Genomic DNA, 27,692 nt, shown 5'->3' on the forward strand with positions numbered 1-27,692 from the left:
ACATTATTTAATACTAGATGTCACCCGGGGCTTCGCTCCATTGGGAATTTTGTGATAAAATATAACCTATAGCAATCTTGGATAATGTAAGGTACATTATCCAAGATTGCTATAGGTTATATTTGGTCATACTAATGGTGAAAGAATTTTTGTTAACGGTTCGGTAGTTTCGGAGAATATCCGCCTCAAATATACAAAGTCACAAACGCTTACCTCTTTATAATAATAGTATTGATTTATTTGCTAAAAACGCTGCCTTCCTAACCGCGGCCGTACCATGCTATAATGCCAAATATAACATCACATATTTACTAGCACCAGTTTTTTTTTAGAATACACCGATTTGTATGGCGTCTGCCTTGGAAGACGGCCAATACGCTTACAAACATTATATTGGAAGATTATGTTATTATTTATACTAGCTGTGCCCTGGGGCTTCGCTCCCGTGGGGATTTCGGGACAAAAACAACCCTATGTGTTATTCCAGGTTATATTCTACCCGTGTACCAAATTTCATAACAATCGGTCCAGTAGATTTTGCTTGAAAAAGTAACAAACACACATACATAACATACACATGACAAACTTTCGCATTTATGACATTAGTAGTTTTTCGCTAATAAAATCTTCCTAGTTTTCCTCACTATTCCATAATGCTTCTTACGGCTGATTTACACCAAAAGGGAGAGAATCCCCTTTCTATCCATATTCTGGCGGTTCACCAATGACTGTTTAGACCATTACCAGGTAGTGGACCACGAGATTGAAGATATAATTATATGAGCGACTAGATGTTGCCCGGGACTTCGCCCCCGTGGGAATTTTGAGATAAATTATAGCCAAGCTATATGCATTATCTTATCTTGGATAATGTACTTTTCTAACGGTGAAATAATTTTTGAAATCGGTTCTGTAGCTTCGGAGGTTACCCGCCTCAAACATACAAACTCACAAACGCCTACCTCTTTATAATAATATTATACTGCTCGCTTGATGTAAAACTGCACGTACCTATGCGCTTTTTCTGTGCGACTTGTGACGTACGTCGCATATATGCGCGCATACTCTCTTGAAACTCCGTACCAAAAAGGCATACGTGTTGTTGTTAGCTCGAAGAGTTGTTGATCATTCGAATTACAAAAATAAATACTATCTTTGATATTTTTTCTCCGTATTAAATTATAAAATGTTGTTCCCAGGTTGTGGCAGTGCGGCTGTGTGTGTAGTGACAGTGTAGTGTGTGTGTGTGTGTGTGTGTGTGTGCGCGCGGGATGGCGCGAAGCTAGCGGAGCGGAGCGGCATGCGCGTCGCCTAGCCATGCGCGCTTGTCACCGGTCATGGCGCAGTACACGCAAAGGACGCAGCCGATGCACAGGTTTGTGTACTAAACAAAGTTTTTAACAAAAACGTTTTATTTAAAGAGATGTAGAACACGTGACAAAAAATTCATGTCCGTGCAGTAGTAAAACGAGGAGTTCCCTCGTCAGGAGCCGATCTTGGGTGCACTATCTCATGCTTATCCCGATTTCAACTCTGTAGGACAAACGGAAGTAAAAATTTGCAAGATTTGACATACAAAGTCCCGATGGACAGATTAAATTAGATAAAAGCATGTAAAAATAATTTGACAGCGTCAAACAAGTGATAAGTTATCATATTTTTTTTGGCAACGCTTCTCTGAGTGACAGGGTCGCCATGTAATGTTGGGATTTGTTATTCGTATAACGGTTTGCATTAAACTCTCAGCCTGGCACAAATTAAACTACACGACAATATCTGGGGCCTCCACCGATCCCAGCGAGACACTAGCATTATTTAGATGTACCTTTTCTTGAAGCGTTCCTCAGATTTTTTTTTACATGTTTGTACTTCCAACTTAAGCACTATTTAATTTATCCAATGATTTTACAATGTAAAAAAAGCAGACGTACTGTAAGTATTTTGTATCAGACAAAATTTAGTCGAAAATATCGAATGACATTAAAATCTAATGCACCAAAGACAAAGGTGCGCGGCTGTGCGTGAAACGTAACGTATGGAAAAACAAGTTCATTGCCTTTTTGGCGCGAAATCATTTGCATATTTAGCACATACATATGTGTGTGATTGGGAACGTTTTTCCTGTTCGTAAACAAATAATAAAGGGGTTTCGTAATTATTCTAATTATGTATAGTGATGTCATGGTACGTGATAGAAATTTGCAACTAAAGTAACGGTCAAGTCTGACCTTATTAGCCCTCATTGGGCTCAGCTGACTAAAGGCTACCATAAATGATGCAACATAAATTAACTACCACTTTGTGTTTCCAATGCACAGATAAGATAAAATAGGAAATCCTAAAAATTTAAGAAAACTAACACTAAATATTTTTTGGCAACCCTAGTTATAACTTGAAATTTTTCTAAACGAAAATACTATATTTTGAGGAAATTATTCTGTCATGGTTGTTACCCATAACATTTTAATCGTGATTCATACATCTTCATTTGATTAACGGGGACCCGTTTCGTACCGTGATTAAACGAAGTGTGCCTTAATCGAAAATTGACGGGGGATGTCGTCAGCGAAAATATTCCATCTCGATAACGGAATATTCCATTACGATGGTTCGATAATCGAAAGAGCGAATTTCCTAAATTGACGGCTGCGGAATATGGTATTTCACTCATAAAAGAAAAAAAATATATTTAAAAAAAAACACGATAACTTAATGTCGCTTAAAGTTTCTGCCGTAAAAATTAAAAAAAGTTAATGTTGTGCTTTGTGTAAATCATGAGTTCTAATTTAACTGCGGCGTTTGTGTAATTTTTTCTACGGCTTTGACTTTGTAATCGTGGTATCTAACTTTGAACAAATAAATAGTATGTAATTCCAGGACAATTACTAGACACGGGACACGCAACATTCTGGGACAATCCCGGATTTCCCGGCCTGGCGTCCTAACTGTGTCTGAATCTAAAATGTCGGCAGGTTTATTTACGTAGTCTGTCGCCGCCAATATCGATTTTTCATTAACTGATCGGGGTCACCGTCTAGAAATGGATTGTCGCCTCAGTTTGAGGGCCTACATAACATTGATATATTCATTCAGACCAATCCAGCTTCGAGTAATGAGAAAAGCTTCAGTATGATGCCGATCTAAAACGCAAAAGTGAAAATAATAAATATATTGTTATAAAGTATTGGTGGTTTTAAAACTACGGAAAATCTACAATATTACTCAAATATACATACTTATATGCTTAATACAAAATAATAAAAATTTGAGTGCGTCTGACCTCAATATATTCATAGTAGCTCCGTCTCGGGGCTTCGCTCCCTTGGGAATCCGAGATTAAAAGTAGCCCACGTGTTATTCCAGGTTATATTCTACCCGTGTACCAAATTTCTTAACAATCGGTCCAGTAGATTTTGCATAAAAGAGTTAACAAACATACACATACATCCTCACAAACATTCGCAATTATAATATTAGTAGGATTGTAAGCAAAGATGAGGTCTAGGGTGTTATACACAAGCTCATAAATGCCTATTCACTCTTGCCTTGGAGATCCCTAAATTATAGGATTCAGGAAATATCGATACGGGGAAAGTTCCAGGTCCTAGCCTACAGCATACCATCATACTACTTATTAAAAACTGTCGATATTGTAGTTAATTTGCCAGATCAACTATCGATAGCTCGCTGTTACTTCTTTGGACATCTTGACTTCAGCATTTTAAGGCTTATATTGACTGTTAAGAATGCGTGTTATCCAATATTTTCATGGGCGTCATGTTGGCATTAAATAAATCTAATAAATTAGCTTTTTACGACCGTGGCTTGCTACTTCATAAAATTGCTTTTTGCTCCAACCGTGGATATGAATGTTATCCGTAAATCCTAATTCGGTAATCTATAATTTGTTATTACATATTCTTAGTTTTATTGCAAATATGATGAAACTGGCCAGCTATCGGCATTTTCCGGATTCGTCCCAAGTTTTTGTCCGGTTGGGGATTTCCAAAAGTGTTCAAAAGGGTTGATACCTACCCGGAAACTGTTTTTGTCAGGGAATTCAAAATAATAATTTTGTTTTGTCTGTATCCAAGCTAAATCAGTAGCTGCAAAATGTCCTAAAACAGTCCCCCTACCTCGCTAAAAAAATGTTTTTGTTTCATTGTGATTTTCTTGCCTTCTCTCTTCTTTTCATGCCTGTGAAAAATCTCTGTTACACTTACACCCGTGTCCTTAGTGGTTGTTCAGGATTTTTTCGTTGTCAGTAATTTAAATAATGGCAACCCTTTAAAGTCTAGACACACACAGCATGAGATGAGATAACATAATATACATTTTCCTAGATCTATAATGAAGTAGATCTTACTTTTGGAACGAAATAGATTTAATATATATGCCCATATTACGCAAAACTCGCCGCAGATGGCGCTACTAGTACAAGTAAGGTACACAAACATTGCCAATGGAGGCAAAAAAACTGCTTTTTGCCTCCATTTGCAGTTTGGATTATGCTGAAAATAATAACACTATTTTAAGTTATGTTCTGCATTATTGGGTCAATTGTGATCATAAACTGATATAAACTTGATTTTGACTTATAAGATATTACCCGTATGAAGTCTATAATATTTAATAAGTGTTCCGAGCTTCTTTTCGACCGTTTACTGGCTCGAAAATTTTACAGCGTGAGGCGTATCCCATAGTTTTCGAAGTTTTTTTATCTTATGGAAAACGATTTCTCCCAATATATCGGCACCCGAATATGCTACATTGTTGTATATTTTCACAAACGAATGCTTACACAATGAAAGGATTAATAAAATACTCTAAAATAAACGTTTTAATCGACACAGCAAAAGGCGGCAAAGCTTTTGTGTACCTAACACACAGTGCTGTACTCTGGCGGGATAAATGTGCAGTAATTAATACTACCTATTAAACTAAACGAACTGACCACGGACAAAGAGTGAAATAACAATTTATTGAAATATTACTAGAGGCATAGACTAGGAGGCATCGAGGTGGCGGGAACAGGTAAAAATACCAGAAACCAAGAACCGGTTCCTCATAATTAGTGACTGGTCCGTCTAGCCGACAGATCATAATTGCATATTAATAGACTAACTTTCGCCCTCGGCTACGTTCCGGCTGAGGCTGGATTAAAGGTTATATTTTCTTAGCTTTTTCCTATATTTAACTCTCTAGTATTAAAAACGTTAAATTAAAGGTAGGTGGGTTATTTTTTTTTAGTATATTTATTGTTCTGTTCTGTTTTAATACAGTGAGACAAAACGACGATAAAATTTTATACATATCCCACTCGAAGTGAAGTACAGAGACTTCACTTCGAGTGGGATATGTGTAAATTCCTTATCGAATTCGTCAACACAATATATGCTATCGTAATTAATATATTTTGTACTTTAACGAAAGAATGAGACTAATGGGTATTTCCATATTTGTACTTAATTTCTTGATCGAGTTTTTTTTAAAAATAATTCTAATGTTTGTTTAGTTTCTAATGTAGTTTTTCAAAAGATATGTACCTAACATATCTTTTGAAAAACTACAGGAAAATAAGCGTTAAATGTTCAGTTTAATTTTCGAGTTTGTAACTGTATGTTTTGCAATAAACATTTTTGTATTGTATTGTATAAATAATGCTTCCATGCAGATCTCGAAGCAGATATAAGTTTACGCTTAGTATTTTCCCAGTTACTTCCATAAAAGGTAGGTTTTTGCGCCGGACATTTTGTGGAGAAATTGGGTAAACACAGTGTAATCCAATCTATACCCAGCAGTCGAAAAACATAGATTATACCAGCTGCTTCTCAGAGATTCAGCCTATGCCAACCTTCCTGTCCTGGGCAATCCTTATCCCAGTTATTGCCATCAATTTACACACTCGACCCATTTGCTGCCGTATGTCCGATCCTTACCATTGCACACAACAAGACCACACAGTCTTTTGGCACGCGGCAGCAGGGATCGCGAGGTTGTGAGCGCGCCAAGACATCCGTCAGGATCGGATTACAAAAACGACTGCCAAGCAAGATGAATGGCGCCGATGGCGTACCAGATCTGAAGTTACGACCGTTTTTTTAGATAGGAAATACAAATATAGCTTCACACAGAGTGAAAATACTAGCCAAAAACATCATCACATCAACTAAACACACATTTTAGGTCCAGATATGGCATATTAAATATCACTACGGCACGAAATCAAAATTTGCTCTTTTATGAAAATTTGTTCATGGGTTACATTTACTCAGACAGACATTGATTAAAACTAGTGTATGTATTTTTATCTTCATATCTACGAAAACAAAGTATCTGATTGAGCAAACGTTTTTGATTATTTCATATGTAATTTAATGATATTTTCAAATTCAAATTCAAATCATTTATTCAGAAATTAGACCTTCACAGGCACTTTTTCTCGTCAATCTTTAAATTTATAGTTATTTCTCACAAGCTAGAAACTACTGGCATTTCGGAACGACCACTGCTGAGAAGAAATGCCGAAAGAAACTCATTTGAACAGTGTTGGTCCCTATCATGCCAGATCGGCTTACCATTATTGTTTCTTACAAAAAAATTTTTTTTTCTTTTCTTTCTAATAATATATAAAAGTACATAATGTACATAGTCAAAAGGTATATCAAAACAGGTTATGATTGTGATCCGAGTGCTGATTATAATATATATATATATATATATATATATATATATATATATATATATATATATATATATATATATATATATATATATATATATATATATATATATATCGATGTGAAACACAATTAACTTACATGAAAATATATGAGAAACGAGATGACCAGTTCCCTCTGGCAGCACCCGTTCACGAGTTGACGCATGGGACAGCCATCGCGTAGCTCAACCATAATAGAGGGAACCTCACGACCCGGCCCACGACGCCACCACCAGATTGACCATTTGAGTGAGCATGACACACTCGATTCCCATGACTTCATAATTACAATTCTTATTCGTCGAAATAGAAGTATAATTCAGACACTTGAAGATCACAAATCACGTACATGTTTTACAAATAAAATTTAAATGCCATACGAATTATTATAACAAAATTCAAAATTGTGAATAAAATAATAAAAAACAGTAAAATAAAAATTAGGAGATCATGTGTGGAGTGGCAAAGTTGTCGGGAGGATCCAAGCGTTTTTATTATTTTGACATGGCAACCCTATTCGTGAACCAGGATGACCTTATCGTAAAACGCATACGCATAAATACCAGAGACTATAGACCACACAGTCTAACGCAAATTCGCGATGGTCAGCAGCTGTCGAGTAAAAACAATAACAACGAAAATGCGGCGGTTGGCAGCATTGCTGGCGCCAAGAACCGGATGAAACCGGTTTGAGGGAGAAAGCCACCGTTGGCTATCGCTTGATCTTTTACTTTAGATGAAAGACCCACGTTCGCGACGTTTCTAGCAATCTTTGTATATTTTATGAACTTGGCGTATCACATCTGCTTAAATGTAATGCAGCGTTTACTTTCATTCTGCCAAGTCTGAAAAGTTCTCATAAAATACTTGAAAAAAGTAACTGTTTCCCAAACCAATAGAAGATATAATTAGCTACCTAATAAAAGTGTAGATGTGGAATACAATAAATCTGTTTTGGCAATTGTAGGCATAGAAATCAATTTAATTGAGAGTGCATGTTACAAAGTGATCCGTAAGAATAGCTTCAATTTTAAAAATGTCCGATCATTACACGAAGCACGGCTGAGAAGCGTGTCAAGATCAATTTTATTATCGACGCGGCATCACGGTTCGAAATCCGCGAGTTGAGTCAACCTTGGCGGAGTCACGGCCGAACAAACCTACTATGGACAGATAATATATATATTTTTTAAAGCCAACGAAAATCTACGTTTACAAATTTTTAATCATAGATCAGCTGAAGTCTATGCTCGGAGTCGGTTTAAAAACTAAACCGTAAAATTTCAAAGATTCGGTTGTGATTTTACAACCGGCGGCCTGCCTGACGTCAACCCTCTGTGACAGTGCTATTGCTGCCTATCAATTGTTAAGGCTAAATTTAAAAGAAGGGATCTTAGAATTATTCATTCGTAATATACGTATTAGTAGTATTTTATTATTTCTTGTATTTTTTTTTCTTAAGGTTTTACAGTCTAATTATAAAAGACTACAAATCCGCTATTATTGATGAGTTGTCGTTGGGAACCGATCCAGGTTGCACCATCAGGTTATATTCATCATAATAGTGCACTGCATGGAAACCGTAGCGACGCGACACGTGGAAAGTTTCAACTCCGTAGGACAAGCCGGAAGTATTGCAAAATTTGACATACTAACATTGGGATTTGTGAAATAAATAAATATATTAGGACAAATCACACAGATTGAGCTAGCCCCAAAGTAAGTTCGAGACTTGTGTTATGAGATACTAACTCAACGATACTATATTTTATAACAAATACATGTACAGATAAACATCCAAGACCCGGGCCAATCAGAAAAAGATCATTTTCCAACATGACCCGACCGGGGATCGAACCCGGGACCTCTCGGTCCAGAGGCAAACACTTTACCACTACGCCACCGAGGTCGTATAAAAACCACCGAATAGAGGAAAATACACGAAAGAAAGTATGAATATGAAGTGATTGTTGAGTGAAATGGCACGGATTTCAATGGAAGGAGTTGACATACAGTGCCGACCCCACATGAGTGGGAAAAGCTCAATAAGAAGAAAATCGAGACTTGTGAAACTAAATAAAGGCTTGTAAAAATAAAAACGGAGATTGTATTTGTACAAAAACGTAATACTAAGCAAGGCAAATCGAATGGTATCTCCGAAGTGGGACGTCCGGAGTATTTACAGAGTCGCACTCAAATAGCTATCGATTTTGAATTAAAATAATCCGCTTCGGAACGACCGCTTGGCACGTTTCAAAGTCTGTAAGTCTGTATAGTTTTATATGTACGTAGATATAAGAATGTTGAATAATAGCTATTTAACGCGGCTACGCTTACGGCATTTGTTTTTTATACGAACTTTCACCCCCAAAAGCACCACTATTATCCAAATTTTATCAAAGTCGGTCCAACGGTTTAGCCGTGAAAGCGTGACTTTGACGTGACTTTTGCATTTGTAATATTGGTATAGAATGGAAGCATGAATTTTCTAGTGTTGGCTTGACCACATTAGCATCAAAGATTAGAATGCATCAGGGAACGCGATGATGAGACAGATTTTCTTATAGATGTGCCACACGGCTATGCTTTGGGTATCAGAATCCTAATTCAGCCCTATACGCAGACCAATCGCAGAAGAAAGTAGTATGTTCTTTGTCACAGACAACGTTCCCTACTTCAGTGACGCAACATTGTTCGCGGAATGTGATCGCGATAACAATAAAGTACCTATACATTGTTGCATTACACCAACGGCGATAAAACAAAATCGTACTGGCTATAAACCAGCATTTACTACTCAATAAAGAAAAAAAAAATGTTTGCATGGTGGAACACACACACACACACACATTGATAAATATATAACGTAAACACACGAGACTTCGAGTGCTCGAGTCCAGCTGATCCTATAGATATTTGCGGGGGCACAGCACAGCAAGAGCTAGCGAAATTACGGCGTTGCCGTGCCGAGCGCGGTTGCCGTTCCGTGCACTCTTCGACGAGTAAATATTCGATTCGAAATTCGAACATGCTTGGCATTGCGAATTGGATAAGTTGGTGTAAATGTGAGTAGGTAGGTAGTATTCTGCCACGGGAATATAGGTAGATATTCTGTAACGGTTTCCAGTTTCGACCAATTAAGAACGAAACTGGTTTAGTCCGCTTTACATTTTTGGTTTTGTATTTAATTGGTCGTTTGCGAAAAATACGCTGGACGTGAGTGCATTCAATAATACTTTTATGGTGCGTACGACAGTTAAGTAGCTCTGCAGTATGCTCAGTCCAGGCGCATTAATATTATCTTTGATCCAATATTGGTTAAATATTTATATTGTGCCTAACATTGATTGTTTACTAATGGATTTAATTCTGCTCGTTACGTGACCGAACGTCTAGCATTCTAAGACCTTGAGAGTCGAGACTTTAAGAGGAACGTAATGCGTAGGCCGGCTGGACGAGAATACCGACTGGGGTGATGCAATCTAAAGTTATACAGTACTAGCGACGCGTCCCAGCTTCGCTCGGGTAAAACCATGATAAATTATACCAAAACTTTCCTCTTGAATCACACAATCTATTGGTGAAAACAGCAACAAAATACGTTGCGTAGTTTTAAAGATCTAAGCATACAGGGATTTTTAGACAGCGGAAAGCGACTTTGTTTTTTTGACTTAAAGTAGGTAGATACTATGTATAACCTAATATATATGTATAGTGATAGTTGCCATCATTGGGAGAATGGCCGGAGTTCAATTCAACGCCAATGAATCGAAAATACGGAATAGTTACAACTTTTTGCCTACAACAACACAATAATTCTTTATTAATACACGAATATTAATTACATAGTATACATAAGTACAAAATTTATAATCACACATAGCATGACATCATGATTTAGATATATTGTGCAAAAGGCGGCCTATCCGCTATAAGCAATTTCTTCCAGACAACCTTTTGGGAAATTGCTAGACGAGGAAACAGTACAGTAATGCAGTACTACTACGTGTAATTGAATAAATCCTGTGTGAATGCAGTCGACGAAGTGTTAATAAAGATATTAAATACCCGTCTCGAGCATTCAGCTTTTCTCTCGTACCTATTTAAAAAAGCACATTTTCATTAATACCCTATGATTCATACATCACCTATCGTGAACTAAACGTAAGTACGCAGAATAGGAACACGACTTTGCCAAGTAGGTACTTTTCTATTCTTGATGAAATTTTTAAAATTACCTGCGCGAATTTTAATGATATCATAAATCTCATCCTAACATATAAAAAATAAATAAATCAAAATATGCTTTTCAAAACCACATGGCGAAATGGAACTCCACAAACCACGAGCAAAATGCCGCGAGCAGCATCGATCGCCGCGTTGCCGTCCCGCGGCGCGCTGTTGCCGCTCCGTGCGCCTATTATTATTTATTATGTTTCCCGCCCGCTGGCTTGCGTCACCGAGCAATGGCCGACGTTTTTACTATTGTTTTCTGAAGGACTTCACAGATATATTACGAGGATGCACGCTTCCCCTGCAAAGTCACAAAGCCTTTCATCTCCAGCTGACATTTTCGAAGCAGGTTTACTTACTCAACGCAAACTATAGCCACTAAAATGTTCTGCGAGCTCTTGTTTTTTCCTTGTCCGTCCTATGAATCCTGTATCAGCTGCACGTAAGGTCTCTTTCATTACGGCCTTATAATAAGACATTTAATAAAAGTAATGTGATGTTTTACGATTTTCTCGGTTTCGAAAATTAAATAAAATTTAGTTGAAAATTACATTTTACTACCACCATTTTAAAATTACAAACCTTGCCTTTAATAAAAAATAGGTAACTTAACAAACAAAATTTCATTTAAAGTTATAAAATTAATTTAAATAAAGAATTGAGCCTAAATCGCCATAATGCGGTAGAGTTTAATGTAAATCATCAGTTTCTGTGGCATTAATACCCTCGTGTGCTTGCTTGCATGCAACACCTGCGTATATAAGCCGCGTTATCACAATATACTTAGACAGGTACACTATAGTTAGCAACGTAAATGGTAATATATCATAAATATATATCTTACGAACCAGAACATCAACACTTTAAAAACTGGCTTACAATGCTGTGTATATAGATAGTTCGAGAAGTGATGTGTGATTGGCTCGCGCCGCCATCAGTCACTGTGCGTGGGTCTTGGACCAGTTTCGAGATGGCAGCTCAATCATAAATAATTACTGCTGACATACCTTTTAATTGTAGATACTTTGTAAATGTAGTTTGATATCGTATTAATTACGTATGAATATGAAAAAATATTAATATGAAATGTTCAAACAGACAATATTGGAAAATGGATTTAAAAGTCGAGTTCCTGCTGGCGTACGATTACTACGTATAAATGGACCGAAAACGTTTCGCCTAAACTACTTGCAAAAAACATAATGAGGTCGGATTGATTCGTGCTAAATGAAACGGGACGCAAGCGAATCGAGTAATTTTAAAATTCGACCTCCACTCACCTCTCTCAGTTTAATTATTTCACAGAATTCGAGAGTTTGGTAAAACTGGGGCGATAAAAAAAAAATCTGGTTTTATTTCCTATTGAGCGGTTGACCGCAGCTTGTCTGTTCTTTTATTGCTATGAACTGAAGCCGTGACTCTTGTCTTCTTTGCCTCACAAACTTGGGTCTATATTTAGAAAATGTATATATAAAAATGTAATAGGTACATACCTAAGTGTCTCAAACTTGCAAGAAAAATAATTCGAATTAAAGTCGCAGCTTTAGATAAAAGTCAAAATTTTGTTTACATTGTTGTATCAAAAAGATCATCTTGCCCAGCTGTGGGCACAGAACATAGCTAAGACAATAGCGGATGCCTACGACCTCGCCCACAGATGAAGGCGATTGAACCGGGCACCATAAAACGGAATGGAACCAGTAAAGATAGTGGAAACTTGCAATGGCCGCGTCGAATGGGCAACGGCCGTCGTTGGAACTTTTACGTCATTTTTTTAAGTAATGGCGTAGAATTTTCTTTTGCGTCTTTTCTTTTTGAGGCATTGTTTCAGGCTTCGATTTTCTTGTTATCGAATCAGATTTCACTTATATTGTCAAACTAATAAAAGTGATATAGTACACAGTCTGTCAGTATACAGTGGCCTCTTGGCTGGCAACACTGTTTTATCAACCAATCTTGACCATTCTATTTGATATTTCAATGGGAAAAAATGTGAAGTTCTTTAATATTCGTTTCTATTTATTGAAACTGTATTCCACGTTTGGATATCGTGAAATGTTGCTGTTATATCATTAAAAATAACAAAATACTCGTAAAGTTATGCTTACCACAGATGGAATAGAATTATTGTGCGCGACATATTTTCCGTGACTCATTTAAATTCAGAACGCGAACGGTTCTCGGACAGAATCGCGTATGTAAAATCTTTTTACATTCACCTCAATACGTCTACTTCAATGTTGGTCCCGTGTAAATAATTGGCAGACTGTTTTGTCATCTTCAAGGTCGATATGCATTTGTTACTAGTTCTTTATCTTACTTTGGTAATTGATTTTCCATGCAAATCGAAATACACACAGTCTGCCAAAAAAGTGAAGAAACGAATTTTTGATGATCTACATTTTTTTGCCATTGCATTACCAAATATAACGGTATAAGATTGCTTGATGAACACCCAGTATTGTCAGCCAATAGGAGACAGTTTTTATACAGACGTCGATCTGGGAGCGGATCCCAAGCATAGAATGCCACAGCTGCTTCTACCGCAAGGAAAGAATTGTAAACTGAATGTTTCTCTCATAGGTGATGAACGATATTAATTGTAGAGGTTTCAGGTTTTTTTAAAATTAATTCCAATATCTACTAAGTTCAATTTATTGGTATATTCTGTTTTAAAACGTTGGCGACCCTAGGATGTGACGGGATTAAATATTCGTTCGAAATCTGAACGAATGAGGGCAATCGATCCAAATTTATTTTCACCAGGCTGAAAATACCTGCCAGTATTCGAATGTAGTTCAGAGTATAATGATGACGTTTAACGTCACTCCCTATTACGTTTAGAAAGAGATAATGGCTGAAACATGTTGGTAACATATTCAAGCAAGCAAAAAGAACATCGTTCCATTTTCAATTTATGAAGTCTTGAGATTTCATAAATTGATTCATTAATAAAATATTTAAAAAAATATTTTATTGCAATGTTTCTATTCGTAAAAACTAAAGTTATTTTCTAATGTGGGAAACGTTTGACCTCATAATTCATTATCACAAAGCTTGTAACCATATCTATGATTTACATTTTATGAGAATTTGAATGTTTTTTTCAATGAGTTGTTACTTCTCGCCGCATTAAATAATATGACTTTAATTAACAGGACTAGTGTTGCTGTCTAATACTGTTTTTATTGTACATATTAATTTTAATATATACCTACTGTCATTGGAAATCCAAGATGGCCGCAGTAATAAAATGGCCGATTATATTTTTATCCACAACTAACCCAATGGGTATAAAAAGAAAAGGCTTGAATAATTTATTACACTTCAGTTTAAAAAAAATGTAAATCCAAGGTAAGTAAGTGCAGGTTAAATGTATTTATTTAGTAGTGGGTATATAAAATGAATTAAGTAGTTTAAAAAATGTTTTTTTTAATTATTTTTATTTAACAATTTTACTAAAAGCATAAAAACATAAGAGAAAAATAAAATCGTTGGGCGTAGCTTAGTTATCCAATTATTAGTTAATTATTATTAAGTTATTAAGTATTAGTTATTTTATCGAGATAAGACGACGCTATCCCCGACTTTTTGTTTTTCAGCGTTCAATACATTCATTTTCAATGCAACCGTTTACATAAAAAAAACAGTTGTTACAGTTGAGACAAAGTTGTATTTAGCAGTTTATCCAATAATTTCATCAAAAATATGCTCGATTTATGTGTAAATATGTAAGTACATGATATAAATAACTACAATAAATAACAATGTCACAAAATATTATCTTTACAAGGTATATTTACTGGTAACAAAGGTAATTTCATTTAATAACTTTTTGTATTTTTATTCATTCGAAACCGTTTTTAGCGTCGACCGTGTCGTTGATAAAATGAGTAAGTACTCATTTTACCAACGACACGGTGTTTTTAATAATGGATTCGTAAAAAATTACCTTTTGGTCGCACTTCCATTTTAATGGAAGATTTAGTGATAAAAAGACATCTTTAGTTGCGAAACTCTTACTTTGTGTCTTTATAAATTAATCAAATCAGTAGTAAATAGATATATGTTTGAAAAAAAAAATGTTTTTCTTAAATTTTACTAAATAGCCTTGAAATAAAAATAGCTAAACTCTTTTCCCGTGCCGAGTTTTATGAGTATTAGTTCGTTTTAAAACTATAGTTACGGAAAAATCTTCTAAGTTAATAAATTATGATTACGAAAATGTCTTCTCGATGCATATATAGGCATATCTAAAACGCAATAACAACTACGCGTTATGATGGCTCATGCACTTTCTCTGTATTTATCAATATCAATTATCATTTTTTACAATAAATTAATTTTCTTTTGGCTCAGAAACTAAGTACAGTGTTGTATTCCACGTACGATAGAGTGTATGTAGAACCGTAGCTTTAATATAGGTACTTCAAATAATATTCTGTATCTAGATAAAATAGCTTCTCTATGTTTTCCTACACCGGAAACATTGTGGTTTACTTAAACCGTATGAAACTTTGTACTCCCTAGGTATGTACTTTACGAACATTACCTGGCCTTTAGCTTGAAATAAATACCAGTGCTGGCCACTAACAAAAAGAAAATAAAAAGAAACCCAGTCCGGTTGGTAGTGTACAGTCAGCTACACGTCAGGTTACCCTACGCCTACAGAAACACTAGGCAGTATAGCGGGAATGAATTAGACCAGTACGTTGACTGTACCATAATAATGGTACTACAGAGTATCGATCGTACAGTCAGCAACAAAGTTGATCGTCCCGTCGCACGCGAGGCCGTCGTCGTCAAAACAAGGCGTGCTCTGCTCTAAATAGGGTCGCAAATTAAGGAGTGTTCAGAATTGTAACTTGAAGACTAAAGGTAAAGTTTGCGTTTCAAAAAAAATTTAGACAAATATCTCCTGAAATAAAATTGAGCAACGCATGTCACTTATATAAAAAGAAAAGAACAAACTTATATTGGCCTGTCATGTCAGGGACTAGTCGCTGCTACGGAATACGGAAAGATAAGAAAATGGCTTTTCAATATTGTCCCTTGTGTGGTCTTTGTGCCAAGCTATTCTATTATTAACTAGCTGTGACTAAACTTCTGTGTGCTCCTTATTGAGTCTCTGCGTACATTGATAGCTTGCCTGTAAAAAGTTTTACTGTAAATGATAACCTGGAATTCTTGCTAGCACGACAGTCCGTCCGTCACGAGATGGAAGACGTTTTTCATAGTTATACTACTTGAAGAACAAGGAAATTTACATACATAAATACGGAATATAACTTCAACGGGAAAATGCGACGTTCCACGCGAAAAGGTGCCTTATGGCCAGGTTAATTGTATGTGTTTTTATTTTCGATTTGAACAGTTTTAAGAACATTACAGATAAGATAATTATAATATCTTATATAAAATCTTGGTTTATTTGAAAAATTTTAAAAATATTTCTACGTATTATAGCCACGTTCTTGAAGAATCTTGAATCCTGAAAATCCCACAGGAGCGAAACCAAAGGCTTAGTTAGAAATCACAGAAGTTTTCAAGAGCTGCATTGCGATACGCCAATAGAGGTCATGATATGGATGATTCAGAACATCCGCAACGAAATAGCGGAAAATAAATAGCCACTTCATACAGCTACTGTTTTGACCTAAGTGGCTATATTTCCTAAAGCATTATGAGTGCTTGGAACAAAGTAAGAATATTGGCTGAATATTTTGAAGTAATAAACGAAATAATAATAAGTAACTACAGATTTGATTTGAATAAATATTTTTGCGTATGATACAATGCGAGGTCGGTGTAGGATGGATGTTCACAATACGAAATCTTTCTATCTTTATTTAAAACTCCCGTGGAAGTGTTACTTCCACGGGAGTTTTAAATAAAGATATCCTCAAGTAACAATGTTGTAGCAAGACAGTTGAGGATGTAAATGCTTTTTCTACTTCTGAATTTTCAGGCGTATTTTATCACGAATTAATGATAATTTCCTCTGTCTAGGATTTATTGGAACAAAACCGCGTGTTTCTGTGAAAAATCAAGAAACAACATTAAAAGATCCCATTCCAAAGATTGTTTAACTAATTTGTAACAATAATATATAATCTAACAAAAACAAATTCAGATTCTCCTTCATGACATGTATATCTGACAGTGTCAGTACAATTTTTAAATTAAAGAAAATCTTATAACCATAAAGGTAACATTTTTATAACACCTTGATGAGTCGAAGTCTATCTATGAGATGGTTCGTCCTGGTCCTGGCTTGTTGCTCTGGCACAAAAAGCGACATAATATTTTACATTGAACTAATTATTTCTAATAAACAGTGTCACAACTCACGAAATTACTTGGAAGTTTCTGGATTTTGATAAACTGGACGCATGAGTAAATTTCACGTAAGATATATTATAGTATTTGTTAGTTTATTATATTTCGTTACTAATTAATGGTTAGCGGGGAGAGGACACTTTTGGCATTCAGTTCGTTATTTCTTTATGGTTTTACTTGGAACAATAAAATTTAACAAACAAACAAATTCATATTTATGCTCTTTTTACTTAGTAATATGCCTTATTGTTCAATTTATTTGTGAATCCACTTTATAGCCATCGATGAGGACCTTTAATTGGTTGCATTAATTGTAATTATATTTGTTTACCACTGTGATGTTTTCTGTATCTATTAAAATAAAACGAATTAAATACGTAGAACCACTGTTAGAGGCAGGTGCGATTGGCGACATTTATCACGGGCTCAAGCACGGCGTAAAATTTTATTGTTTTTCTGTTATATAACGTAAACAAATAAAATAAATGGTTGAGTTTGTTGGAGTTGAAAATTTTAATTGAGTTTTATCAATAAATTCTGTATTGCGTTACGTAGTTCTTTGTGTTGTCTATGATATTTTTCCCTTGTTACAAACTAGCCGTTTCGTTCCCATGGGAATTTTGGGATAAAAAGTACCCTATGTGTTATTCCAGGTTATATTCTACCCGTGTCCCAAATTTCATAACAATGGACGCATTGTTATGAAATTTGGTTCACGAGTAGAATATAACCTGGAATAACACATTAGGTACCTTTTATTTTGCACATATATAACATACACACATAAATCCTCACAAACCTTGGCATTTTTCATTTAATTTTCATTATCTCTGTTAATCTTTCTATAGAAACAAGAAAATCGTAGTTTAACTCATTGTTAACTCGGTCAATTTTACTATTTATCACTTGCTACAACATATTCCTCGATTTTTTTACATGTTACTCCAATATACCTACGCTGAGTCACTTCTACACTAACTATATTTTGGAAGGTACCGAGAGGATAATCCTACAAACATGTGTTATCTTATATTTTCGTTTCGCAAATACTCCCTCGGAGAATCATAACATTGTTATAACGGGAATCTCGGCTCGTCCAAACCACGCCCTGGGGAAAAATTAAGAAGTGAAAAAAATATTTCGCTTTTTTTTAAACCCATTTTTGTGACAAACGAAATATTCTTCCATCATTCCTTCGATTTTAAAATTTCTCTATGGAAAGAGCAAATTTTTTTTTGTGCCAATGATATTGCAGAAATAAATTCTATTCAATAATTAGGTTAGGACTTAATAGGTTGCCACATATTTGTGATGCACATTTGAACCAAATCATAAAAATAACACGACCCAAAATATCGTGTCGTTAATTGACGACCTCGGTGGCGCAGTGGTAAAGTTCTTGCCTCTGAACCGAGAGGTCCCGGGTTCGATCCCCGGTCGGGTCATGATGGAAAATGATATTTTTCTAATTGGCCCGTGTCTTTGATGTTTATCTATATATGTATTGTTATAAAATATAGTATCGTTGAGTTTGTATCCCATAACACAAGTCTCGAACTTACTTTGGGGCTAGCTCAGTCTGTGTGATTTGTCCTAATATATTTATTTATTTAATTATAGTCCTTTTGGTTGGCAACACTAGGCGTTTATCTACCAATATTGCTCATTCTATTTGGTGTTGCAAATGTTGCGACGACAAAAAATTTAGTTCGTTAAAAATCCGATTTCGATTCTTTATATACAGACTGTGACCTTACGAAATTGTATTAAAATTTTGGGAGTTTCTACGGTTATTAAACTTATTACTTGTTCACTAATGGGCCAAACAATGTTAAAGTACCTATATTTTATGTATAAATGATTTAGTTTGCCCTGTATATAAGAGTAATACCTAATATATGATCAACTTCTGCACTTTTAACGTTATAAATACCAAAGAACGTTATAATTTAATTTAATGTTTCGATTAGACAACATCTTATTGTTGACATAACTACCTACCTAATTGGACTATTGAGAAACTATAGTTTTGAACAATAGTAGGCCACGGCATGATAACCTGACAAACCATTGAATATGTTAACCTGCACTGCACGTGTCAAACGCTTTAAAAACATTCTGCGTAGTACCGCTGCACAAAAGTATGATTACCCAATTGCATATTTGTTACTATTTCCTGTGCATAGATGTGTATAAAGGATATATTGACGTGATGTCGACTGTACATTTGTTTGAAATCGGAAGGGTCAGCCCGCGCCCCCGCGTCTCACCGCTCTGTATCGATCGCGCGCTGTTGCCGTTCCGTGCGGCTACTTTCCCTGCGATGTTGCCACCTCGACGTTATTATTTAGATTTGGTAACAGAACAACTTGATATCGAAGCTCTGACATTGGATTCTTGGTAAACATCACGTTGGTTTGGTAATTCTCAATGGAAGGAAGGAGTTAGTCATTAATTAAATTTATTTACTAAGTAGTCATTGCTAATGATATAATGTGGTGTGTGGTTCCGCCCTCGAATCGGACCACTCCACATCCCGTGGATGTCGTACGAGGCGACTAAGGGGCACACAGCCTAGGCTAGTTGATAGGCAACAATAGCATTCCCAAGGAGGGTTGACGTCAGGCAGGCGACTAGTTGTAAAATGACAACCGAATCTTCAAAATTTTAAGGTTGTTTTTAGTCTGACCCCAGGCTTCGCGGCTTCACAACCCTGAACTAAACTGGGAACTTGTAAAGATGAGAGATTGCGAATGATAAGAAAATAATAATCTCTGATCGATTGTTTATCTCGATATTACCTGGGAGATATCCCAATTTTTATATTTTAGTCCGAATTTATATGAATTTATCTTTTATCTCTGTATTTGAAATTGGAACAACATTCGTATCAAAATTCCAATGTTCCATATCTTGCTAACTCTTGGCTTTATTTAAATGCTAAACGGCGATAATAATACCGGGTACTCTAACACACAAAAATATTATTAGACATTATATGTCGATAAGTATAATGTATATTACTTCATGGCTCTTCCTGATTTTATTTTTAAACGTGATTAGCGCAATCACGTCCAAGAAAGAAATTTCAATATTTTTTGTATTCCACGAAGCGCACTTTTTTTGGTGCGGTTCGAAGAATAATTTTGGTGGGCTTCGACGGGTGCGCTCAAAACAAGTGCGCTTCGAGGAAATATCTCCACAAAAACATTTCTCGCTCTTTATAGGCGGCTCTAGGCTTCGCTCTGTGGGAATTTTGGGATAAAAAGTACCCTGTGACATTCCAGGTTATATTCAAATTAAAATAGGTACATAATTTCATAACAATCGGTCCAGTAGATTTCCACATTACATTCCTCACAAACTTTCGCATTTATAATATTAGTAGGTTAGATAAATAGAGAAGTCACACCTGAAGATAATGTTTTTAAAATTAACGTGAAAGCACGCTGGAAACTAATGGAGCTAACTTTATCCAGAATGCATAATTAATTTTATGCAGTAGACGCTAGCAAAATCCGAATTTATTTTCGCCAGTGTGAGAATATATGTAAGTAACAGCTAAAACTTGCAGTCGTAAAATTTTGAGCGGGAAAATATACGAGCCCAGTGGAGTTTAGAGAGATATACATTTTATCCATTTTAAAAAGCGTCCCGCTGTAAAGACGACCTCGGTGGCGCAGTGGTAAAGTGCTTGCCTCTGAACCGAGAGGTCCCGGGTTCGATCCCCGGTCGGGTCATGGAAATGATCTTTTTCTGATTGGTCCGGGTCTTGGATGTTTATCTATATATGTATTTGTTATAAAATATAGTATCGTTGAGTTAGTATCCCATAACACAAGTCTCGAACTTACTTTGGGGCTAACTCAATATGTGTGGTTTGTCCTAATACATTTATTTATTTATTTATTATTTATTTATTTATACTTACTTTGTAGGAGTTTTTTTTTTTTTTACTAAAACGTTATACTTACCTACACATTTAAAACCGATGACAGGAATCGAGAAAGGGAAACATTTTTGAATTAAGAACATAACATACGACAAGAACTATTACCAGAATGGAGTATCGCAAGAATGGTCGGCACGCCACGCCATTTTGTTTTAATTATCATATTTTCCTCAAATTTACGTAGTTCATCATATAATTTAAGAGCGAGGCTCTTGTCGGAGGAGTTAGTGGCACAAATTATTTATATTTAACGTTCAATGTATTTATTTTTTAATTTACATTTTATCTATAAAATTAAAACGTTAATCAAATTAATCTTAAACTAAAAAATTACAAATTAAATATTTACAAAAATGCCAGGCTCATTAATTATTCCTATTCCTAACTAATTTTATAAATATGCAAGTTTGTTTGTTGTCACGCTCTATCTACTCAAGCAATCTTCTTGAAATTTTGCATTCATGTAGTTTATAATATGGAGAAGGATATAGCTGTATGTTCTGGAAAAATAACTGTTCCCGTGGAAATCGGGAATGCTGCTACTTGATATAATATTTAAATCCTGTGCTAATCTACCTAAGATATACACTGTACAGCTAATCTGCCAAGATTGTCTTTTGTACAGTCATAGCCATATCATAACTTATCTATTTAGGGCGTTTTCAGTTTGTGGAAGCTGTGCCAAATAAGTTGGGTCGTTTGTTCTTGTCAACAGCACACAATATCTGCATCTTTGCTTAGTGTAAAAAAGACGTACAGCTTGACCATAAAGAGATTACAAAAAATGGGGGCGTTATATTCTTCGTAGCTGTCGCATTTTTGACGTAAACTGCTGAAGTATGGCAACAATTTCGTATGGAAATTTTTTTGTTCCACTGCAATTAATTTCTACTCTTTATGGTCAAGCTGTACATTTTGATTGTTTCTTTACTAAGGAAAAAAAAACGAACTTATCTAATAAAATAATCTTTTATTTCATAGACATTTATTTTGAAAAAATAACAGTAATTTATAACCTACTACATAGCATCTTAATAACAAACATAATTGTCTACCGTTACATATTGCGTTACTATATCACAAACTTTTTTAATATTATAACTAAAATATTGTCGATGTTGGGTCGAGTCGAGATGGCTTTTTTGCCCGGGTATAGATTATGTACAAGTAATTAAAACTGGTTTTAGCAAAAACATCAGAGGAAAATAAATATTATGTTATGTACCTCTACCGCATGTCGTGTTGTCCTTATCAACGCAGTAATATATCATCATCGAATAGCATCATCGAATTTGAAATAAATTTGGATAGGTTGATATGCTGTGGCCTGTACTTTCGTGATTCTAAATTTAAAATTTAAAATCGACCAGATCAACAACAAACCTTATGGAGAACCCTTTCAAAGCCTAATCACTGTCATGCCTGATTTTAACGTCTAGTCCATTTTTCTCGTTGGTCCCTGGTTGTGTATTGTTATAGTGGCAGGCGACCGCCTCCTGCATGATGTTGGCGACTTGCGCCCTCACCCACATCTTGATATTGACCGGCAATTGTCTCATCTCTGGCAAGAAAGAGAGGAGAAACAACTTGTCGCTGTCACTATCAGAGTCGTTAGTGATTTCCATAGGGAACATGGGCATCTCAAGTTCTTCCGGAGGGGGGATGCAGTCAGGCTGTCGTCGGGTCCGTTTCTTCTTCCTACTCTTTTCCAATTTGACTTTTTTCTCTCTTTCCCGCACGGGAGTGTCGTCTTCGTCCGTGTTCACGTGGTCCTCGCCACCCAGATACTCAGCCTGAATATCGTTTATTTCATCTTCTCTGAAAATAAATTAAAGGGCATCAGTGAGCGTGAACTATTTATCACAAGGACATAATAGTATAGACATCATTCGAATTTAATTTTGTAATTATAAAATTTGTATTCTAAACATAATTTCAGCGCTCGTTAATCCTATCCTACTAATATTATAAATGCCAAAGTTTGTGAGGATGTGTGTATGTTTGTTACTCGTTCACGCAAAATCTACAGGACCGATTGTTATGAAATTTGATACACGGGCAGAATATAACCTGGAAATTCCCACGAGAGCGAAAACCCGGGGCGCAGACAGTAATATAATATGGCAAAAACTACATGTGTAATATTCTACCTAGTATAATATAGTACCTATAATATAGTACGTAGTCAGTTTTGAAAAAAGCGAGCCCCGTTCCAAGCCGTGTATTTTTAATGAAATTACATGTAGCTGGCTGGATGTAGGGAAGGGTATAAAAAGAAAACACTCACTCGCTGAGCGTTCCCGTGAACCCGCCCAAAAAACTCATCTTCTTGAAGTATTTGTATACCCTCCGGTTCACCCGCACGCCCGTGCGCCGCGCCCTTAGCTCCCTGTTGTACGCGTCCCGTAACGATCGCCATTTTCTTTGTAGCTGGAGAACTAAAAAAACGATTTCTTACGTCATGTGTCAGCCAGGGAGAAAATCGATATAAATCGTGTCATTCGTGTCAGTTCTTTTTTTTTTTAATTGATGAACTGACATATTCGATTACATTCATCTCAGAACAATAAGACTCATGGACTGGCCACCATTTAGTTCCTTTAATAGCAGCATGGAATTAGTAGGTACTCCAAATACTTAAATCCATGAATATACGCAGTTATAGTAAAAAAAAATCAATAAAAACCTATTTCTATGAGAAATATCCAAGTTACTTTATGACTAAGTGAAAAACGATATGCCAAATGACATGATTCAAATCTAAAATAAAGTTGCCCACACAATATACCTATCTATAGAGCGAGAATCGCCGTAGTCACAGAGGAGTGGCCATAAAATATTTTTATAACAAACACGCAGTGTTCTTATGAATATTCGCAGAATTTCTCTTCCTCTGGGACCAGACATTAATTATGCTACGACATAACTAGACGTGCAGCTGTGAGTTCACTAGCAGCTAGCTGGTAAAATATACATTTTGGCATTGAATAATAATAAAAAGTGTAATGCATTTTTAACAGCATGTTAACAGACCCAAAATCTATGCAAATGCGCCACTAATACCGCCGCATATAGGCGAAGACGCGCGACGCCGCGCCGTGCCGCGGACTGTACGCACAAAATACATTTTTTTCATTGCAGATTTTTCCGATTGAATCATATCATACTTCAATACAATATTTATGTTTGTACATCGTTGTTATGTTTAACAATGGCAACCAATCGTCGTTTGAGATATAAATAAACAATTGCCTAGGTATAATTTTGTTTGCTCGATTCGTCGGCCATCAAATAAACTCGATCAATCTTAGTTCCCTCTCTGCTCGGTGCTCTGGGCCTGCTAACCTTGGTTGACCTTGAATAGAAGCGCAGAAAATACCGTGTACAACTTACGCTACACTAAAAAATATCTACACAAAGTTTCACCGCGGTTTGAAAATGGCATTTTATTTTCTGAGCAACTTTTCAACTTTTATAAGGAAGGAAGTTATAAATTCAGTCGTTACAAACTTTTCTTTTACAAAATTTGCACGTTATTTTTCCGTCTTTGTCGTGAATAGATTTCAACTGTTTTTATTTCATTAAATATAAATTCATCACGAAACTCATTAAAATCACGAATAAAATTAACTAGTAACATAATAAAGCACCTGCTTCATTTGCGACTCAGTTTTAATAGGATTAAGTGTGCATACACCTTTATGCTGCAAATGTCAGGCACGCTGTGGCGGCCATGTTGAAACCTACCTAATGTACCTAAACAATCGTGATTGCGCAAACAAAATTAAAACTAGCAAATATAATTCAACAGTCCAAACAAACACGCACCTCTGTCGTACGCCGTCGCTTTGTTCAAAGAATCCCAGTCGTGAAAAATCGCAGTTCCTATTTCCTTCCACATGGCCAATTTTTCTTCTCTCTCTGGCGGTTGATCTGAATTGTAAAGGCCGGGCCTTTTCTTCACTTCCTCAATCAAATCGGACGGGTTAACGTGCGACATGGCTGAGAAAATGCGACGAAAAAAACGCACGGCTTCAAAGCAGCGCGAGGCGCGACTGACTGACGCAGTCTAGCGACTATGCGCACGCAGCAGCCCACTGCTGATTGGCCGACTTGCGACTGCGAGACTGCGACAGAACGCCCACTGCGACACATTGTCGGAATCGCGAAGTTTGTTTGAAATAAGAAGGTACCTAACTAAGTACAAAAAAAAACATCCTTTTGGGTTTGATTGCAATTAAATTTATTTGACACTCACTATTCCAATTGTGAAACTCTTGACTCCCCAATAACGCACGGCCCGAGACTGCGATCCTAGTGTTGATCAATTGTCTTTCTCTGATCTCGATTGGTAAATGTACAGTCAACACATAAAGCCATCCAATTTTCAACTCCGTTGCCATTGGCGTCGCATAGTTCATGTGCGTGTGGTCTGAGGGCCCACTTCTTGAAATTCTATGAAATTATGCTTGGGATTTAGTGAACATTGAAAAAAAATTGTGAAAGTTGAAATTAGATTTTGTGAAAGCCAAATAAGCGAGTTACGATGTTTTACGAAACGACCCTCAGTCTTCCATGCAGGAACACTTGATATGCAGCTGACTGTACTAAGTAAAGCTTGTCTATATAATATTGACTGAAGGTGGTTCTCAGAGCGTTTCATTCAACCGCTAAGGCCGCGTTGTCATTACGATCCATCAATTTTCTTAAGGAAATCATTTCCAAAATCATTTAATAAGATTGACATTACACATTATTTTGAAGTCAGATTAATTATCATCGTTGTTAAAATTTCAAAAATTGTAATGACAGATCAACCGCAGCGGTCGAAACGCTGTGAGAAACACGTAAACTGTTCCAATGCGTCATTTAAACTACAGACGAATGTGCCTACTAATTCACAAAATAAGACTAAAGTGCCTATATTTTATTAATACAATATCAACGTCAAATTAACATTGTTGCTAAGTTGTATTGTTATAGTATTTAAATTTGTAAACTTGGTAGGTTCCTTTTTTTTGGGTGGGGTAACCACATTGTTTCTCGTATCCATATTGATATTTAACGACATTTGAATGTACGAAATACATATTAATGCCGTTTATGCTCTTGTACAAGAACGCAAGTACCTACTTTATGTACCTTCAAGATAATTTTAGCAACAAAAATAAAATAGATTAGGTCTCAAAATGTAAAATTTACATCGCACATCGCGCAAAAATACTCGCACTGGGATCAAAGGTCGAGTTGGTCCTGCATGCGAAATACTTTTTGAATTCGGAACAAGTTCGCTCGATGCGAAACTTGCCTTTTTACGGCAGCGGGGCGAGGTGCGCGGCGTTGCCGTCCCGTGCTTTAACAATTTTCATTCGATGCAATTTTCGTACATTTGCCGAATTTCAACAACTTAATGACACTTAGTTATGATGTATAATAGGGTTTTTAAGATTAAACTTAAGTAAAAAAATAACTTGTATTTCAATATCAACTTATGTTACTAATTTGTTTTCTTCTATAATCTGTATTAATCCTTTATTTTTTTCTATGCCATATATAATAAATCTATCAATAAACCACTACATATTTTTTTGTATCATCTTCCTTGAACGCCCTCTGTTGTTGCATCATTTTGAATTAACACTCAAGAAATTAAACATGACTCAAACACTCAAGAAATTAAACATGACTCGCTAGATAAACAAAAAAAATACAATTACTTTTTGCTAAGACTTGAAATATTTCTGATACAAAGTTGCTTAGGGCGCGAGTACTATACACACCTACGCCTACCTACACCCAATACATTTTTTACAATTACAACATACGTACGGATATTTACAATCTGGCGAACACTTTTATTGTTCTTGGAATCTCCTTGCAATGTCGCCAGACAGATCAAGACGTCAACAACACACAATAACTCTGATAAATATGTTGATAATGATGCATATTTTTATAACACTGGTAAGCTGATATTTCTGTTTTATTATCATTTATTGCAACATTGACACCATGTTTGTCATCGATTATATTTCAAGGTAATTAGACCCCCACTAGATCCAGAATGCGTCACACACATCTGATGGTAGGCATATGGCAACCGGGGATAACGGATCATCTTTTTTTTTATCGCAAAATCTATTAAGTTTTCAATACCCCGAAAGTTATAAAAATGTGTCAATTTTTATAACATACATTACAAATTCAGTCCCCGCAAACGATGCTGACTTGTCACATTTGGTGTCGTTTGATTTGATTTGTGATGATTATTATCTAAGTTCTTAATTAGACAAACATGTCCTGTTATATACGGGACATTTTTCTCTTCTCCCAAAAACTATTTACGAGTGAAAACAATACCTTCATATCTAGAAAGAGATAGCTGTCTAGATTCTAACTGAATTTCTAGTCTAGAAGTTCTAGACTCTAGAATGCCTACCTACTTGA

At 35.8% G+C, this 27,692-nt stretch overlaps 2 protein-coding genes across 3 annotated transcripts in view; one reads left to right on the forward strand and one right to left on the reverse strand.

Moving 5' to 3' along the window:
- LOC128679414 (uncharacterized) overlaps positions 1-27,692 on the forward strand; it is a 115,547-nt gene that overhangs the window by 4,268 nt on the left and 83,587 nt on the right. The window contains exon 2 of the mRNA XM_053761653.1: positions 1,200-1,375. Within this exon, the coding sequence (XP_053617628.1) occupies positions 1,338-1,375 (38 nt within the window). The 5' untranslated portion in view covers positions 1,200-1,337. The remainder of the gene's footprint in view (positions 1-1,199; positions 1,376-27,692) is intronic.
- Positions 22,204-27,509, reverse strand: LOC128679415 (uncharacterized). Of its 2 annotated transcripts, XM_053761655.2 has the most exons (4): positions 27,075-27,509; positions 25,504-25,700; positions 23,533-23,683; positions 22,204-23,063 (listed from the first exon to the last, which is right to left on the reverse strand). In XM_053761655.2, exons 2-4 carry the CDS (start codon positions 25,664-25,666, stop codon positions 22,652-22,654), a joined length of 726 nt encoding a protein of 241 aa, XP_053617630.1. In that variant the 5' UTR covers positions 25,667-25,700; positions 27,075-27,509; the 3' UTR covers positions 22,204-22,651. The 2 variants fall into 2 exon arrangements, with proteins under 2 accessions (XP_053617630.1, XP_053617629.1); XM_053761654.1 differs by lacking the exons at positions 25,504-25,700; positions 27,075-27,509 and adding an exon at positions 25,074-25,420 and having other exon boundaries at positions 22,209-23,063.

This window comes from Plodia interpunctella, chromosome 21 (assembly GCF_027563975.2).
Source record: "Plodia interpunctella isolate USDA-ARS_2022_Savannah chromosome 21, ilPloInte3.2, whole genome shotgun sequence".
Classification (NCBI taxonomy): Eukaryota; Metazoa; Arthropoda; class Insecta; order Lepidoptera; family Pyralidae; genus Plodia; species Plodia interpunctella.